This window comes from Kogia breviceps, chromosome 4 (genome assembly GCF_026419965.1).
Source record: "Kogia breviceps isolate mKogBre1 chromosome 4, mKogBre1 haplotype 1, whole genome shotgun sequence".
NCBI lineage: Eukaryota > Metazoa > Chordata > Mammalia > Artiodactyla > Physeteridae > Kogia > Kogia breviceps.
This window is the reverse complement of record NC_081313.1, coordinates 174,756,614-174,772,961: the sequence shown is the minus strand read 5'-3', so window position 1 is coordinate 174,772,961 and position 16,348 is coordinate 174,756,614. Positions and strand designations below refer to the sequence as shown.

Below are 16,348 nucleotides of genomic sequence, written 5' to 3'. Positions count from 1 at the left end.
GGCTGGGAGTCCAGAGCACGTACGTCCGGTGTGAGCACAGAGTAGCTGGGCGGGGGCTGATCCACGGACACGGGGAGGCAGAAGGGGCCGGTCCTCAGGCGGCCGTGCTGCAGCAGTGGGGTCCACTGGGGAGAGGCTGGGGGTCAGGTATGGGGCCGGACCGGGGGCAGGAGGGCTGGGCATGGGGGTGCGGGCTGGCAGTGGTGGAGGGGAGCTCACAGTAAAGCCCACAGGAGTCTCCAGGGCCGTGCCTGGCCGGGGCTGGCAGCTGACGTGGTAGAAGGTGAAGAGCAGGTGGTGGTTCTCGGTCACACAGGCCGGAAGACGCAGCTTAAACTCCTCGTAGAATTCAGGGGACCTGGCAGGGCCGGGCTGGGGGTTCTGCTGGGCGCTGGGCTCCCCCTTGCCTGCCCCAGCCCCTCTGCCACATGTCCCCCCAGTGCTGCTGGGCCCCGCTGTCCCTGCTCTCGGGCTCGGCTCCCCGCATTAGCACTCCAGGCGACGGCACCCCTCCCCCGACCCTGGCCCCTCTTCCTGCCCCACCGTACCCCCATCGGTGCCCCCACCCCGACCCCACATACTTGTTATGGTAGACCACCGGTGTGAAGGCCTCGCGGGTGAATTCACTGCAGCTGGACTTGCCGAAGATGACCTGGGGGGGCAGGGGCATGAGGGGCCGGCGGCGGACACCCCGCCTGCCTCCCCCTGGGCCTAGCCACTGACCGGCAGGGCCTGGCTGGGGTCCTCGCCCGCCATGTACTGCACTCGCACAGTGAGGTTGCGCACGGAGCCCTGGCGGCTGCTGAAGTTGAGGCTGTGCGGGTACACGTACAGCAGGTTCCTGCGGGGGCAGGGGCGTGTCCACGTCAGAGGGACCGAGAGCCGGGGGGACAGTGGTCACACCACTGGGGCACTGAGAGCCGGGTCAGGGACACATACAGGCACCAGGCGGGAGATGTGCCCGGCAGAGAACGGAGGACAGACGGGCTCGCTCAGAGCACAGGCGCGGGAACGGTGCGGCAGAGGGTGGGAACACGGGTGGACTCCGGGGGTACTGAGGGTGCACAGTGAGGCAGAGCGCAGGGGAGGGGGGCTGAGGGCCAGGCTTCCCAGAAGGTAGCCCAGGCGACCAGCACCAGGCCTGAGCCCCGCCCAGGTTGACCTGCCCATCGCCCAGCTCAGGAGCCTGAGCACCCCTTCCCCCCGGGGAGAGGCCACTAGAATTATATGGTGTGTCTCTCAGGTGGGGAAACCAAGGCTGGAGTTGAAGGCAAGGGCTGGGCTGGGGTCAGGGTTCTGCGTCCCTCCCCCAGGGTAACTCCATTCAAGCCCTAACCGCCCCCTGGGCCTCAGTTTCCCTATCTGTCTAATGGGGGCATCAAGCCTCCCAGCTGAGCCTCTGTAATACCAACGATGCTAAGTTACAAAAATGTCAATAATCGCACCAAACACTAACGTGGCACCAACTGGCTCTGGGTGTGCCGGGCTCTGTTCTAAGCACCCGACGTGAAATGACTCATTTATTTCTCACCGGCAGCCTGCGGGCAGGGACTCACATCGCACTCCTTTTCACAGGGAAACAGAGGCACTTGCCCACAGCCACCCAGGGAGACAAATGGCAGTTAGTATTGAGCCAGGGTACGTGGAGGTCCTGGAGTCACGCTGTGTGGCCTTGGGAGAGTCTCCACCGTCTGTACCTGCTCCCTTAGCTCCTAACCGGGCCAACGAAAACACCAGCATCACAGGCTCGTGGGAAGATTATGAGACCAGCTATTGTAACAGCAGTGGGACAGCTCTGGGCAAAGCACTGGAGCTCATAAAAGCCTCACTGTTATTGCTGTTATTGCTGTCATGCCTATCTGCAGGAGGGGAAACTGAGGCTAGGAGCCCTAGGGTCTCCCAGCGGGGCCTGGGCCTGTTCTCTCCCAGTGTCCCCAGCCCACACCTGGCCCGAGCCCCAGCCAGCGTGGTGCCAGCGTGGCCCGGCTGGACATTCGCCTGATGCAACTCCAGTGCCACCGCCAGGCCCTTGCGCAACACGGGGCACCCGGCTGGCCGGTTAACGATTGACCTGAGGTTAAGGGGGGTGTTAAGGCATAAAAGGCAGCAGCAGTGTTGCTGTGGCCACACCCCCGGCTCCCCAGTCATGCCCATGCTCGTGCTGTGCCTGCTGTGCGCCCTGGCAACGGCGGCCCAGCCTGCCCTGCTGGCCCCCATGAGCGGCTCGGAGCCGGCACAGCAGGAGGAGCTGACCCTGCTCTTTCACGGGGCCCTGCAGCTGAGCCAGGCTCTCAACGGCGTGTACAGGGCCACGGAGGCACAGCTGACAGAGGCCGGGAAGAGCCTGAGCCTCTATGGCCGGGCACTGGGGCTCCTGGGGCAGGAGGTCAGCCAGGGCCAGGATGCAGCCCAGGAGCTACGTGCGAGCCTACTGGAGATGCAGGTAGACGCTGCAGTTGGGGTGTTACGGGGTGGATAGGGGTCTATGGGAGAGTTATGCCTAGGGTGACCAACTGTCAGGTTTTCCCAGGACTGAGGGGGTTCCTGGAATACAGGATTTCCAGTGTCAAAATCAGGCCAGTCCCAGTAGGTCATCCTACTAACATCCGCTATCTATTGGTCAGATGGAGGAGGACGGTCTCAAGCTGCAGGCAGAAGCCACAGCCCAGGCGCTGGGGGAAGTGGCCCAAGGACAGCAGGTGCTGCGGAAGAAAATGAAGCGGATGGAAGTCCAGCTGAGAGGCGCTTGGCTGGGCCATGCCCACCTAGAATTTGAGGCCTTAAAGGTAAGGGGTTCCCAGCCCTGGGGGAGTCAAGACCCTGATTCACAACCAGACCTCGTTTCTGAACCTTTTGTCCCAGAGACCCCCCCCAAAGGTCAGCCTTCCAGTACCCTGGCGTCTACTCTGCGTGTCTCTGGGCAAAACCCATGTCCCTACCCATGCCTCAGTTTCCCTATTTGCAAATAATGGCGACAACTGATGTCTCAACTGATGTCCCTGAGCCAGGGACTCAGGGCAGACAAAATCCTCAGCATGGGGTGGGGCACGTGGGAGTTACTCAATAAATGCACACTATTTAGAGAATTTCTTGAGTGCCCATGACGTATCCAGCACTGTTTTATGCCCTCTAAAAATCCACATCATGCTCATAACAACCCCACAAAGGGACTCCTGATTCATCCCCATTTTACAGGTGGGGAAGTTGAAGCCAAGGAGTGGTAGTGACTTGCCGGGTCACACAGATGTAGTGGGGAGCAGGGGGGTCTGGGTGGGGTCGAGGGACAGGAGGTGAGGAGGCCCCCAGCTGAGGTTTCTGTCCTGTCCCCACAGGCCCATGCAGACAAGCAGAGCCACATCATGTGGGCCCTCATGGGCCACGTGCAGCGACAGAGGCAGGAGATGATGGCACAGCAGCAGCGGCTGAGAGAGATTCAGGAGAGGTGTGCCTGGTGGGGGGTTGGGTGTGCCAGGCAGCGGGATGGGGACCCCTGCGCCTTGGCTAAGCCTCACCTCCCTCCCAGACTCCACACGGCGGCGCTCCCAGCCTGACACTGTCTGGGTGGAACTGAGGACCAGTCATGCACCGAGGGATGCTGCCATGCCCCATGCGGCCCCTGCACAGGGAGGAGCTGCCTGTCTGCTGAGGTCGGCCAGGGCGCTGGGCCCCATTTCTGGCCATGGAGCAGAGACGGAAGCAGGCAGGGACGCAGGCAGAGGACATGGACCGTCGAGGAGGGGTGGAGGAAGGACACGCCCCTTCATTCCTATCCATCCCCCATTAAAGCAGAGCAGTGGCATCTCAGGCCAGTGTCTGTGAATGTCGGGGAAAGGGCATCTCACTTTGCACGATGCCTGAATGCCCCCATTCAAGTGCCCGGCTGCCCCAGAGGCTGTACCTGTAGCTGGTGTGGGGGGCGTAGACCTCCCGGGCAGGGAACTCCAGGATCTCCTTGGTGGGCCGACCCCTGGGGTCTGGGTAGGGCTTGACATGAAGCAGCTCCGGGGAGAGGCAGAAGTGGGGGTTCTCAGGGGCTGGGGAGATGTCAATCTTGAGCTGGGCTGGGGAGGGGATAGCCAGTTTGCACCTGCCTGGGAGCCTCGAGCCGGGCCCTACCTCTCTGGGCTTCGGATCAGGGCTCTGACTCTCCCACAATACCCTCTGGTGGCTCTATCCTTCGGGTATTAAGGCTGGAAGATGCCCTCAACTCCCATGTCTTGCCCTCATATTTGATCAGCTCTGGCCACCACATTCCCCGTGTGACCTACTATCTCTCTGTCTTATTTATTCTTTTTTTTTTTTTTTGGCCGCACCCCAACCAGGGATCGAACCCGCGCCCCCTTAGTGGAAGCGTGAATTCTTAGCCGCTGGACCACCACAGGGAAGTCCTGTCTTATTCTGTTTCTCATCTCTGGGCCCCATTAGAAGGTCCACCCATGAAGTCGGGGCTTTGCCTATCATGGTCCCCAGGGCCTGGCACAGTAGGTGCTCAGTGTGGATTTGCTGAGTGACTGTATGAGTAACACGTCTCATCTAGGGAGCGCACCACGCACCGGTCACGGGCCGCAGGCGCCGCAGCAAGGATGTCGGGCGCCGCATGTCAGCCAGGAACTTGAAGAGGTCCTCGTCACTGAGTCGCTCAGCTTCCTGCAGGGACCCGCCCTGGTGAACCAGGGCCCCGGGGCCCGGGCAGCCACAGGGGGGTAATGGGGGCTGCCCCTGGGTGCCCCTCCTTTAGTCCCCTGACGCCCGAGCCACGGCACCTGCTTAAAGAAGTTGGTGACAGTTAGCGTGGCTGGGCGGAAGCCGGAGAAGCTGCAGGCGTCGTCCCCGCTACTCGTCCGGTCCTGGGGTCCCCGACGGCGCCGGTCAGTCCAAGTGGGTCGGCGCTCTAGGGAGACAGTGACAGTGATGGAGAGGGACAGAAATGACAGAGAGAGAGGCAGAGAAGGGCAGAGACGGTGCGGACTCAGGTCTGGTACCAAGTCCGGCCAGCAGAGGGCGCCCCTCCCCTTCCCCGGTAGCTCCGCCCCTGGCCCGTCGGCCCCGCCTCCTCACCGCCCTCCGAGTCCGAGTCCCGGTCCGACTGGCCCGCGCTGCTCACAATGTTGGCCAGGTGCACCGCCGTCCAGGCGAAGGGCATGCGGTAGCGGCCCAGACGGGTGCAGAACTGCTCAGCCGCCAGGCGCAGCTTCTCTAGCTTCTCTTTGTTCTGTGGGGAGATGCCGCAAACACACCCCACAAGCTCAGTGCCCCAGGTCCTCTGAATCCAGGATCTGCCCTGCCTGGGGACCCCTTCACCACCTGGCCCAGCCTCCCACGCTTACCTTGGCTGTGTCCACCTCCTTCATCACCATGTAGGGCTCGCAGCACTCGCTGATGTCCCCCTGCTGCAGCACCTTCTCCAGCTGAGAGGCAGGCAAGGCCAGTGAGGCACTGCTGGGACTCCAACCTCCCCAAGCCACCCCCAACTTCCCTGACCCTCACAGTCTCCCATACATTCCGTTCCATCCAGCTAGGGCTCTCGTTCCAACACCGACCATGGCTCCCACTGTCCTTGAGATTGAGTGCTAGCTATCAGCCTGGGCAACTAGCTACATCCTGCCCACCTTTTAAACCCGGCCCCAAACCCAAGACTCCATCTTTTCCCCCACGTTTACATCTTTCTTTGTTAGTATAAACAGAGTCCACACCAAGCACGGCTCTGAGCCTGGACTCCAATCCTGACCACTCAGGGGCTGTGGGACCGTGAGCATATTCTTTACCAGTTCTGTGCCTCAGTTTCCCCAACTGTAAAATGGGCCCCATGGCAACTCCCACCTCCCAGGGCTGCTGTGAGGACCAAAGACAAGAATCCCTGTGAAGCCTAACCGACTGGGGGCAGTGCCTGCCTTAAGGTGTTCAATTAATGTCATTAGTGTAACTTAATTATTGAATGTTTTGGGGAAGGAAATTTGAACTCACTCCTGGAAAAAGAAAATCCCAGACGAATGTGCCAACTAGCTCTTTCTTCCTCTAATAAACTGAAAAGCTCTCAACTAAAAAAAAATTTTAAACATCCACCCACACGTGCCGGGATGCCATTTCTCCCCAGGCTGCCCACTCATGGGTGTCGGCTGAGCTGTAACCTCCCCAAGGAAGCCCTTGGTGATTTCTCCCCACCTGGGTTGGGTCAGAAGCTTCCTCTGGGCTCTCACCCAGCTGCCTGTACTTCCCCCATGACAGCCCTGATCACCCTTCTTAGTGACATGTCTGTCTTCTTTCGTGAGAGTGGGGACCTCGCCTGCAGCCTTCACCATTATCACCCCCTTGCCAGCCCCAGTGGGTACCTTGATAACCAAGAAGATGTCGGGCGAGGGATAGGTCACGGAGAAGATGGCAGAGCGGGCCAGGGTGGAGATGGCAGGATGGGTGCCATGGGCCCGCAGTAGCCCCTTCATGGAGTCTGAGTTCAGGTCAAAGTAGAAGTTCTCCGAGATCTGGGGGCACAAGAGGCAGCTGGGACACCACTTCCAGGAAGCCCACTACCCTGCAGCGAGGAGGAGGAGGAGGACTGGGAGGAAAGGGAAGAAAGGGGTTCCTACCTTCTTTTTCTCCCGCACATCGTACAGGGCCAAGATGCCAAAGATGGGCTCGATTTCTATCTCGAACCTGCAGTAAACGGGGGTTCTCTGGCAGAGGAGGACCTTGACACCCCCTCCTCCATACACCCCACTCCCTCTTGAGGTCCAGCCCAGCCTTGGTGCCTTGTGGGGGCGGGGGGCATCTGTTTCCCACTGGGTCACAGAGAAGCACCATTTAAGGGCTTGTAGGAAAGACCTGTCCCATTTTGCCAAAGGGGAAACTGAGGCACCAAGAGATTTCCCACCCCCCGCCCCGCTTCCTCCCTCAGTAAGTAACTCACACAGAGCCCCTCTTGCTGAAACCATGGCCCTTGTTCGGTTGGCATGGAGGCAGCTTTTGACACATCAATCCTCCCCCAGTCCCATCTTGAAATTCTCGACTCCTGGGCCTCCCTGCCTCCCCTCCCTGAGGTGTCCTCTATGGCTTCTGCCATCCTGGGCTGAGTCCCATCTTCCATTGCCTAAATAGCCCCTATAACCGCCTCCCTGTCTTACTCTGCCCTGCTCATTTCTACTCATCATCCACGTGCTTCCTAAGGAAATATCTTAAAACTTAAAATTTGGGACTTCCCTGGTGGTCCAGTGGTTGAGAATCCGCCTTCCAATGCAGGGGACGTGGGTTCGATCCCTGGTCGGGGAACTAAGATCCCACATGCTGCGGGGCAACTAAGCCCACGCACCGCAACTACTGAGCCCGCACCACAATTAGAGAGCCTGCGTGCCGCAACTTAGAACCTGTGAGCCACAACTAAGAACCCGTGCACCACAACGAAAGATCCCACATGCCGCAACGAAGATGCCACATGCTGCAAAGAAGATCCCACATGCCGCAACTAAGACCTGATGCAGCCAAATAAATAAATATTTTTTTTAAAAAAGAAGGTAGTAAGAATAAAAAAAAAAAAAACAACTTAAAATTTGAGGCTCCTCACTGCCCTGCATGGCCCCATCCCACCCACTTCTTGGCCTCAATTTTCCTCTCTCCAGACATCTCTTGGCCTCTGTTTGTGCTGTATCCCCCACCTAGAGAGCCCTACGTGTTCATCCCACAGTGACACGGCCTTGCATAGAGTAGACACTCAATGAGTGTTTGTTGAATGACTGGATGAGCTCAGAGAGCCGGTTCCCAGCCCATGTGCTTGAGGCAGGAGGCCCACCCGGGCCTCAGGCCAGATGGGACCTCCCTTTCCTGCCCCCATCCAGGCAGGAACTGAGAGTGGGGGAGGGGAGGGGCCGGGCTCAGGTCCAAGGCCACATCCTGTTCAGCTCCATTCCCACGAACGCTGGCTGCTCCCAGGGGGCGATGTGGAGGGGGCCTTGGGCAGCTGGAAGCCAGGCCCAGGGTCACCAGCACCCCCTCTAGCCTGGGTCCTAGCAGCAGACTGGGCGAGGGTCAGACTCTGGCCTCACAACTCGTGATCTTGGGCACAATGACTTTACCACCCTGTGCCTCGGTTTCCCACCTGCACCCACATCGCGTGTTGTGGTGAAGGTCAGTGTTAATACACATGGAGGGCTGAGAACTGAGTTTGACACACAACTGGAGTTTAGGATTGGCGGTTTTGAATAATGAAAAAGGGAGTCTTATCTTCCAGCCTGAGAGCCCATGGGCGTCCTCATAGGTCTCGGGGCTGCACACGGTAATGGCATGGCTCGAGTAGTGAGTGCCGAGTGTATGCCACACCATAAGCCACATGGTCCCCTCCCACGTCTGAAGGGAGGGACGGGTCAGCACACTCACTTAAGCGACAGACACTTGACCAGGATCCTCTGTCCGAAGTGCTCTCGGGGTGGCTCTGGGCGGCTGCAGCGTTCCACGGCCTCATCCTGCCAAGAGCCGAAGGGGCAGCTGGGAACACATCCTCCAGGGAGGGCTTGGAATGTGTGGCCTGAGACCAGCTCTACCTGCAGCCTGACTAAACTTCTTTCAGTCCCCTGCCTCTGAGCCTTTGCACATGCTGTTCCCGCTACCTGGAATGCCCTTCTTCTCCCTTCCTCCTTGCCTGGCCGATACATGCTCATCGTCAGGTTGCACCTTAGCTGGCACTTCCTCCAGGAAGCCTTCCCTCACTCAGAGGCACTTGATGTTCCAGATGCTCAACAGGCCCTGTTGCAATGGGCCACATGGCTGGGACATTGAGGGCCATGTGAGCGACAATGACACACACCTCATCATGGCACTATTCTGGGTTGTCATTTCCTGGCATCTCTCCTCCACCAGGCTGTGAACTCGGAGAGCAAAGACTGGCTCTATCTTGTTCATGGCTGTATCCCCAGTGCCTGCTATATGACTGGCACTCAAACATCTTGGTTGGATAAACACAGAGGTATGTAGTAGGTACCTACTAAAAAGTGGTTGAATAAACATAGACATATACACAAGGTATTTGATTAATGCTGACTGGATATATAGAGAGACATGTACTAGACACCCAATAAGTACTAGTTGAATAAAATATTGGGGTATACAGCAAACACTCAATAAATGGCTGAATTAAAACACAGATGTATATACTAGGTGCCTAACAAAAGTTAGTTGGATAAATATAGGTACACATGGTAGGTGCTCAATAAAAGTTGCTCAAATGCTGTTTAATTAAATAGAAGACTATACAGTAGGCATACAGTTAACATTGACTGAATAAATATGAATATACGGTAAATGCCCAATAAATGCTGGGTGAATAAATATAAGGGTATGTATAATAAATAAAGGTCATTGAATAAAAGTATAGGGTACACAGTAGGTACCCAATAAATGCTGAATGGATAAATATAGGGGTATATATAATAAAAGTCATCAAATAAAAAATAGGGTACACAATAGGTACCCAATAAATATTGGTTGATTATATGCTGTTTGACTAAAGAAAAGACTATACAGTAGGCATACAATAAAATATTGGTTGAGTAAATATAGCAGTATATAGTAGGTGCCCAATAAATGCTGAGTGGAAAAATATAGGGGTATATAGTAGGCACCCAATATAAGCCATTGAATTAAAGTATACATTGCAGGGTATACAGTAGGCACCCAGGAAATCTTGCTGGGATCATATACTGTGATACATGTCAGTTGGATGTGTATTGACCTCAGGGCCTGTGCAGGTTAGTGGGCACCCACCTCGTCGGGCACCGGGTAGAGGGCGAGCAGGGCACGGGGCCGGTGCTGCCGCCGCAGGGCCTCATTGCGCCGGTCCACGTCCTCAGGGGCCGCGCGTTCCAGCAGTGAGGGCAGCAATGAGTCGGCTGCCAAGTTCCTCAGGTCGAAGATGCCAGAGGCACCACTGCTTCGTGGGGTGTCATCCGGGGAGCCTGAGGAGTGCCGGCGGTCATCCTGCCAGTAGAGAATGGGCAAGCGCTGAGCGACAGCTGAATGCATCTCCATCCTACTCAGGTGAGACTGTCCTCATGCCCAACCTACAGATGGGGAAGCTGCGGGCCAGGTGCTGGGGTCACCACTACAAGGGTCACCTGAGGGCTCTGCTGACTCTTTCTAGAACCTTCTGTCTGGGGAAGCCCCCTCCTTTATTATCGTGGGGAGGTTACTTCCCAGTCTGGGTATCACATGACCCTTGTCTGGCCAATCAGAACAAAACAGATACCAGCCCCAGGGATTGGCTCCAAGGTTAGGATATGCCTGGGCTGGGCCAATGAGAGCCTTCCCTGGGACTCTGCTCACTGTTGCCAGGGGAGGGAGAGTTCTCACTGGGGCTGTCAATGGCCCAGGACCCTGCCTGACCTCCCAGACTCAACTATGGTCAGAAGCAGCCTACCTTGGTTCAAATCCCAGCTCAGCTGTGTGACCCTGGGTCTCTGACCCCAACTCTAAGGGCCTCAGTTTCCCCATCTACACTTACAAATAGTAACAAGGAAACAATAACAATAATTCTTGACATGATTATTATTGGTAAAACTAGGCACTCAATAAATATTGGTTAACAAAATACAGGCTCAAGACTCAACCAGGGATTGAACCCAGGCCATAGCAGTGAAAGCTCTGAATCCTAACCACTAGACCACCAGGGAACTCCCCTCAGTGTCTTTATCTATAAAATGGGTGTTGCCCGGTCTCACAGGATAAAAGATAAGGACAAGTATAAAACATTTAGTATACACTAAGCCCTTAATAAATGCTTATAATTCTTACCCTTAACTTTTCACTTACAGGGCTGATACATTTCTTTTTGGGTTCAAGGCTGTTTGGGTCATTTCCCATCATATGCATTTGAGAGCAGGGGCCGCAGCCCATGCATGTACATATGATTATAATGACCCCTGCCCAGGGCTCCCTCACCGAGTCATCCGGGCTGGACCTCTCATCCCCAGAAGCGTCCTGCTCGAAGACCTGGCGGGTGAGGCCCTTCTGCCTCTCTCGCTGCGTCTCTATGGTGATGGGGCTGTATGCTGCACTCAGGTGCTGGTACCTAGGAGGAGGCAGGGCTTGGTGGGTATCAGGAATGAGGGCTCCCCAGGGCTCCTGGATGTGCTGACACACCTCCAAGGTCCAGGTGATGCCTGCAAGACCATCCACCCTCCCTGCGCTCTGCTGGAGAAGTCTGGCTACCCTTAAAGGGACAGTGGGTGGATAAACAGGAGGACCGGCAGCAGACAATGGGCTCTTCTGAGCTCAGACCTGGCCTCTCTACCCTGAGCTGCCCCCGAGCCAGACCTACCTCCTGTGGGCAATGATCCAGTCCTCCGTGTACATTTCCACGGCAGCCCTCACCTGGGCATCCAGCTTTCTGCACAAAATACAATCAGGGTAAACAGAGGCAGCGCCCAGTGTTAATCTTTCCAGTGGCCTGTGAGGTGGGGCCTGTCCTTCTGTCTGTTTCAGAGATGCAGAGGTAGAGGCTCAGAGAGGGAAGGGGACTTGCCCAAGGTCACACAGCGGAGCCAAGAGTTGAACTCAGGGCTGTTGGGAGCTTGGTGGGAAAGGGGGTATTCATGGTGGGCACAGAGGTAGGTGGAGTTACAGACAGGGAGGGTGTGGGGCTGAACCCACCCATCCTCGGGGATCCCAGGCTCCGTGGTGCGGCATTCCCGGGGCTGCAGCAGCAGCTCCAGGTCATCAGCTGGAAACTCGACCAGGTCCCGGAGTGGCCCAGGCTCTGCATCTGGCGGCCGGCTCAGGAGCACATCCTCAAAGTCCAAGGGCTCAATGACTTCAGTCAGTGGGACCTGAGTTGGAGCAAAGTGGCTGTGACCCGTGCCCCGGGGGGCTGGAGGGTGAGTGTGGACTTGGGCTGGCCTTGAACAAACAAGAGGGCGTGGGAGCCATGGAGGGTGTTGGAGCTGGAGGGGCCCTGGAGGACAGTGACCTCAGCCACTCCACCCCCACCCTAGCTTGGCCAGCCCTGACCCTCTTTCCAGGCAGGAAATCACACCCTGTGCCTGGAGGGACAGGAAACTCCTGGTGGAAGGAAAGGTTTGTGAACTGCAGCAAAGCAAGATACAATTCCTCAGGCCCTGGGGCGAGAGAGAGCCCCACCCCTCCCCATGGCAGCCAGAAGCACCTCCCATCCCCAAGACGGCCCTCCCCACCATCCCCAGCTGGGTGGTCCAGGCAGCAGGAGGTGCGGGTCACATCAGGCTGGAACTTCTCCCTCCGACCACCCACAGGGCTGCTCCCTGCAGAGGGGGGTCCACCACCCTCCCAATCATGCTCACTGGGGACAAGAATGGGGACAGTGCTGGTCCAGGACAGGGACCCCCTCCCCTGCCACAGCTGGGTCCCTCCCAGCCTCAGCTTCCCCACAGCAGTGGGGGTGGGGGGCTGGGCTCCCAAACACTCACCCCCAGGGAGCTGCTGCAGCGCCTGCTGGAGTGCGGAGAGCCACTGCGTTCCCGGGACACCTGCTTCCGCACCTCGGCAGCCACCGTCCTGTGGGGACAGGAAGGGGGTAGTTGGGGGCAAGAGAACTTGGGCAGCTGGGCCCTGGGAACTGGGGCTTCAGAGCCGACAAATTCATTCCATGAGAGGAAAATCCAGGCTATGGAAAGAAAAAAAAAATCAGGCCCCAGCCAAGAGAACCCAGGCTTCAGGATCCACAGATCTCAGCGTGTGGGCCCCAAGGCTGTGGCAGACACATCGTCCCCTTTCCTCCTGCAAGCACAGATAGAGCGCTGCTGCTGGGCAGGGCCTGAGGGCCACTGATTCCTGCACTTCCTTCTTCTTCCTGGCCCCCGGGGTCTGAGTCCTGACCCACCAGGACTGGCTTCCAGGTCTGGACAGAGGCCTCCACTTCCTCATCTGGAGGACCTCCGCCTACCCTGGCCCCTGCCCCTCATCATGAATGTGAGAACCGTTCCACCCTTGCTGAGCAAGTCACTCCTGCCTCTGAACCTCAGTTTCTCCATTTGTAGCTTCCCTGCTCTCACAGACCAGTGGAGCTGAGCAGGGGGCCTGGCATTCAGCGGGCATGCCACACACCCACCTTCTCAGGAAGTCTGAGGCTGACTGTGTGTGAGAGGCCAGCATGACTCGCAGAGAGCATAACCTAGCCACCAAGGTCAGTGCCGTGGCCTTCATGGGCCGCCTGCATCTACGCTGACCTTCAGAGTCCCAGAGGATGAGGGTGAAGGGGCAAGACCCACCGCAGAGGGGGCCAGCACAGGAATTTCGAACAAACCCTATAGGGGCAGGGGTTCCCCAAGCTCTTAATTCCTTCAGCTGAGCTTGGAAGGAGAGGGAGCCCTGCAGTTATCTGGGGGAAAAGTGTGCCAGGTAGAGGGAACAGCGAGTGCAAAGGCTCTGAGGCTGGGCTCTGTTCTCTGGGCCTGGAAATCGCTGCTCCCTGGGGTCTCTGTGAAAACAGGACTAGGACTGTGTCGTCCCTGTGGAAGCCCCAGCACTGGATCCCACACATAGTAGATGCTCAATAATTTATTATTATTATTATTTTTGGCTGCACCACATGGCTTGTGGAATTTTAGTTCCTTGACCAGGGATCACACTCCAGCCTACGGCAGTGAAAGCGCCAAGACCTAACCACTGGACTGCCAGGGAATTCCCATGAATACATGTTTTTTTTTGATGGAATGAGTGAATCCCTTCCAATCTCCCTCTTGGTCCAACTTGTGTAAATCTACTGTAAGTTGGGGGAAGCCCCTTATCTTTTAGCTGTGTGCCTTTGGACAGGTGGAACAACCTTTCTGGGCCTCAGTCTCTCTTAAAATCAGGAAGGCAAGGCAACGGCTGAGGGGTTCAGGCCTCAATCGCTCCTGCTTCCCTCTTTTCTCTTATGCTTGGAAATTTTCTTAATAAAAAGTTGTGCCCCTGGGACTTCCCTGGTGGTGCAGTGGCTAAGACTCTGTGCTCCCAATGCGGGGGGCCCGGGTTCGATCCCTGGTCAGGGAACTAGATCCCACATGCCGCAACTAAGATCCAGAGCAGCCAAATAAATAAATAAATAAATAAACATTAAATAAAAATAAAATAGAAGTTGTGCCCCATAAAGCGCTATGTTGAGGATTGCAAATGTGGCCCACAGGCGTCCAATGCAATGGATGTGTGAGGTGGGCCCAGGAAAGACAGGTGTGGGGTGGGGATAATTAGGAGCTTCAGCCCTGTCTGTAAGCCTCCGAATTCAAATCCGTGTGGATTTGAAACTTGACCAAACAAAACTTGACCATGACCCTGATCCAACGTGGGGCCTCCAATTTGAGACCCCAGCCTCATTCCTTCTCTGTCCCTGGATTCTATTTCTTTTCTCTGTCAACTGTCTCAGAGTCTTGCTTCTATTGGACAGGGGGTGTGGGGAAGCGGGGAAGGGAAGAGAAGCTTGTAGGAAATTCAAAGGATGTTAAAAATTAGGGATTTGTGGAATTCCCTGGCGGTCCAGTGGTTAGGACTCCACGCTTTCAGTGCTGAGGGCACAGCTTCAGTCCCTGGGTGGGGAACTAAGATCCCGAAAGCCAGGCAATGTGGGGGTCGGGGGGGGGAGAATTAGAGATTTGTCCTCAAATTCCCCAAGTCTAGGCCACTTGCTCTGGAAGCATGGGCACACAGAGGAGGATTGGGGGTGATTTACAAAAGATGCCATATCAGGGAACCTGTCTGTGCCCTGGTCCCAGCTGTTCTGCAGCAGCTGCCCCAGAGCAGGGAGGGGGGTGGGGAGGGCTGAGCCTCCAGCTTCATTTTGCCACGGGCCTTAGAGTGAGGACCCCAGAGTAGGAGAAGGCTGGGTCCACAACGGTGTGGCCACGGGAGCCAGTTTACTGAGTCACAGAGCTCTGCACTTGGACCTCGGCGGGCATGGGTGAATGACATCTTTTCTCTGGACCTCTGGGCTTGGGACAGTACCCACGACTTATTGAGCTGTTCTGAGTGTAGGGCCTGGCACACAGTAAGTGCTCAATTAAAGCTAGCTGTCACCACGTTGCCTCACAGAGCATCCTGGGAAACTAGAATTTCTGACTCTGCTTTGTATACCAAAGGTGAGTGAGGCTCAGAGAGGGGTTGTGAGGCGCCCAGGGTCACACAGCAGAACGCAGCGGTGCCCAGAATTGAACGCGGGTCGGCTGGAGGTCGAAGTCCTTTAGCGCTAGGCATTCCATGATGGGGAGTAGGGCCAAGAACAGGGGCTCCAGAGCCTGCCCCTTCCCTGTCCACACTCCCCACTCCCCACTCCGAAGAGCGGTCCCATCCAATCTCGAGGCTTCAACACCATCTAAACACCAACAGATCCTCAAATCTGCCCCATGACCATAACCTGCCCTCCCACCATCCTCTCTGTCTCACTAAGGGCAGCGCTACTCTCTTGGATGCTCGGGACCCACACCTGGGAGTCATCGCCAACCCCTCTCTTTCTCACTCCCACATCAGATCTGCTTCAGATGTTCCCGTGGACCACATTTCAAAAGGGGAGGCAAGATGCTGAGCTGAATTTAGTGGGTTTTCTCAGGAAGGGAATCTCAGCATTCAATGAGGGAAACTGCAAAGATCAGGTGGTGGGTTATAGCTATTGGTGAGATAAATCCTTCTAAGGTGAAAACTCCACAACCCTATGTGATAGTAAAGAGATGCTCAGAGGGGGAAGATGAAGCAGTGGCAGCACTGGGAATTCATGTGAGGCTGTGTACCTCCCCCCAGGGCTGGCCAGATTAACAGAGGACTACGCTCACGGGGGAGGAGGATGACAAAACCAGAAACAAGAATGGCTTAGGCCTTGATGCTGTGTTCCCACTTCTGCAAAAAGTGAGGGAAGAAAATGAGTAAATATAAAACCATAAAGAGATTCCTCCTCATATCTCACCCGACCCCTCCCGGACTGACAGAAAAATTTAAAGGCAAAGAGTATGACTGCCAGCAAGGAGGCGGAGCAATGGGAACCCTCATCTGCTGCTGGGGGCACCCCTTTGGAAAACCATCTGTAAATTTACAGGCAGAGTTGAAAATGTGCCAATCCAGCAATTCCACTGAGGCGTAGACACTCAGGAGGAAATACATGGCCGAGAACGTTCATAGCAGCTCTGATCATGACAACCTCAAAGGGAAACAACTCACAAGTTCCTTGACCAAAGATGGAGAACGCACAAGAAGCTGGGGGAATAGTACGCAGCAATGAAAAAGGACGAGCCGGACTACAGGCAGCAGCACAGATGCTGCCGACATTACGCTGCCATATAGGACTTGACATCCCGTGTGGTTCCATTAATGAGATGTTCTAAACAGACAGAGCCAACCCACTGCAGATAGGAAGCCAACTTGGAAGGACAAA

The 16,348-nt window shown here is 56.3% G+C and overlaps 2 protein-coding genes across 14 annotated transcripts in view; one reads left to right on the top strand and one right to left on the bottom strand.

The window, feature by feature from the left end:
- The window catches only part of DOCK6 (dedicator of cytokinesis 6), a 42,773-nt gene that overhangs the window by 22,910 nt on the left and 3,515 nt on the right, over window positions 1-16,348 (bottom strand). For all 13 annotated transcript variants that reach the window (XR_010840438.1, XR_010840437.1, XR_010840439.1 and 10 more), the window contains exons 2-18: window positions 12,423-12,510; window positions 11,632-11,807; window positions 11,300-11,368; window positions 10,921-11,050; window positions 9,748-9,960; window positions 8,365-8,450; window positions 6,585-6,651; window positions 6,330-6,479; window positions 5,328-5,408; window positions 5,059-5,212; window positions 4,764-4,891; window positions 4,554-4,647; window positions 3,899-4,061; window positions 724-841; window positions 582-652; window positions 220-358; window positions 24-125 (exon numbers count right to left, since the gene is read on the bottom strand). Coding sequence is in view for 9 of the 13 variants with exons in the window: in XM_067032749.1 (XP_066888850.1) it covers window positions 24-125; window positions 220-358; window positions 582-652; window positions 724-841; window positions 3,899-4,061; window positions 4,554-4,647; window positions 4,764-4,891; window positions 5,059-5,212; window positions 5,328-5,408; window positions 6,330-6,479; window positions 6,585-6,651; window positions 8,365-8,450; window positions 9,748-9,960; window positions 10,921-11,050; window positions 11,300-11,368; window positions 11,632-11,807; window positions 12,423-12,510 (2,029 nt within the window). In the remaining 4 variants the exon portion in view is untranslated. The remainder of the gene's footprint in view (window positions 1-23; window positions 126-219; window positions 359-581; window positions 653-723; window positions 842-3,898; window positions 4,062-4,553; window positions 4,648-4,763; window positions 4,892-5,058; window positions 5,213-5,327; window positions 5,409-6,329; window positions 6,480-6,584; window positions 6,652-8,364; window positions 8,451-9,747; window positions 9,961-10,920; window positions 11,051-11,299; window positions 11,369-11,631; window positions 11,808-12,422; window positions 12,511-16,348) is intronic.
- On the top strand, window positions 2,147-3,627 carry ANGPTL8 (angiopoietin like 8). Its single transcript, XM_059061026.2, has 4 exons — window positions 2,147-2,443; window positions 2,625-2,786; window positions 3,333-3,442; window positions 3,524-3,627. The coding sequence occupies exons 1-4, from the start codon at window positions 2,147-2,149 to the stop codon at window positions 3,549-3,551; spliced, it is 597 nt and encodes a 198-aa protein (XP_058917009.1). The 3' UTR covers window positions 3,552-3,627.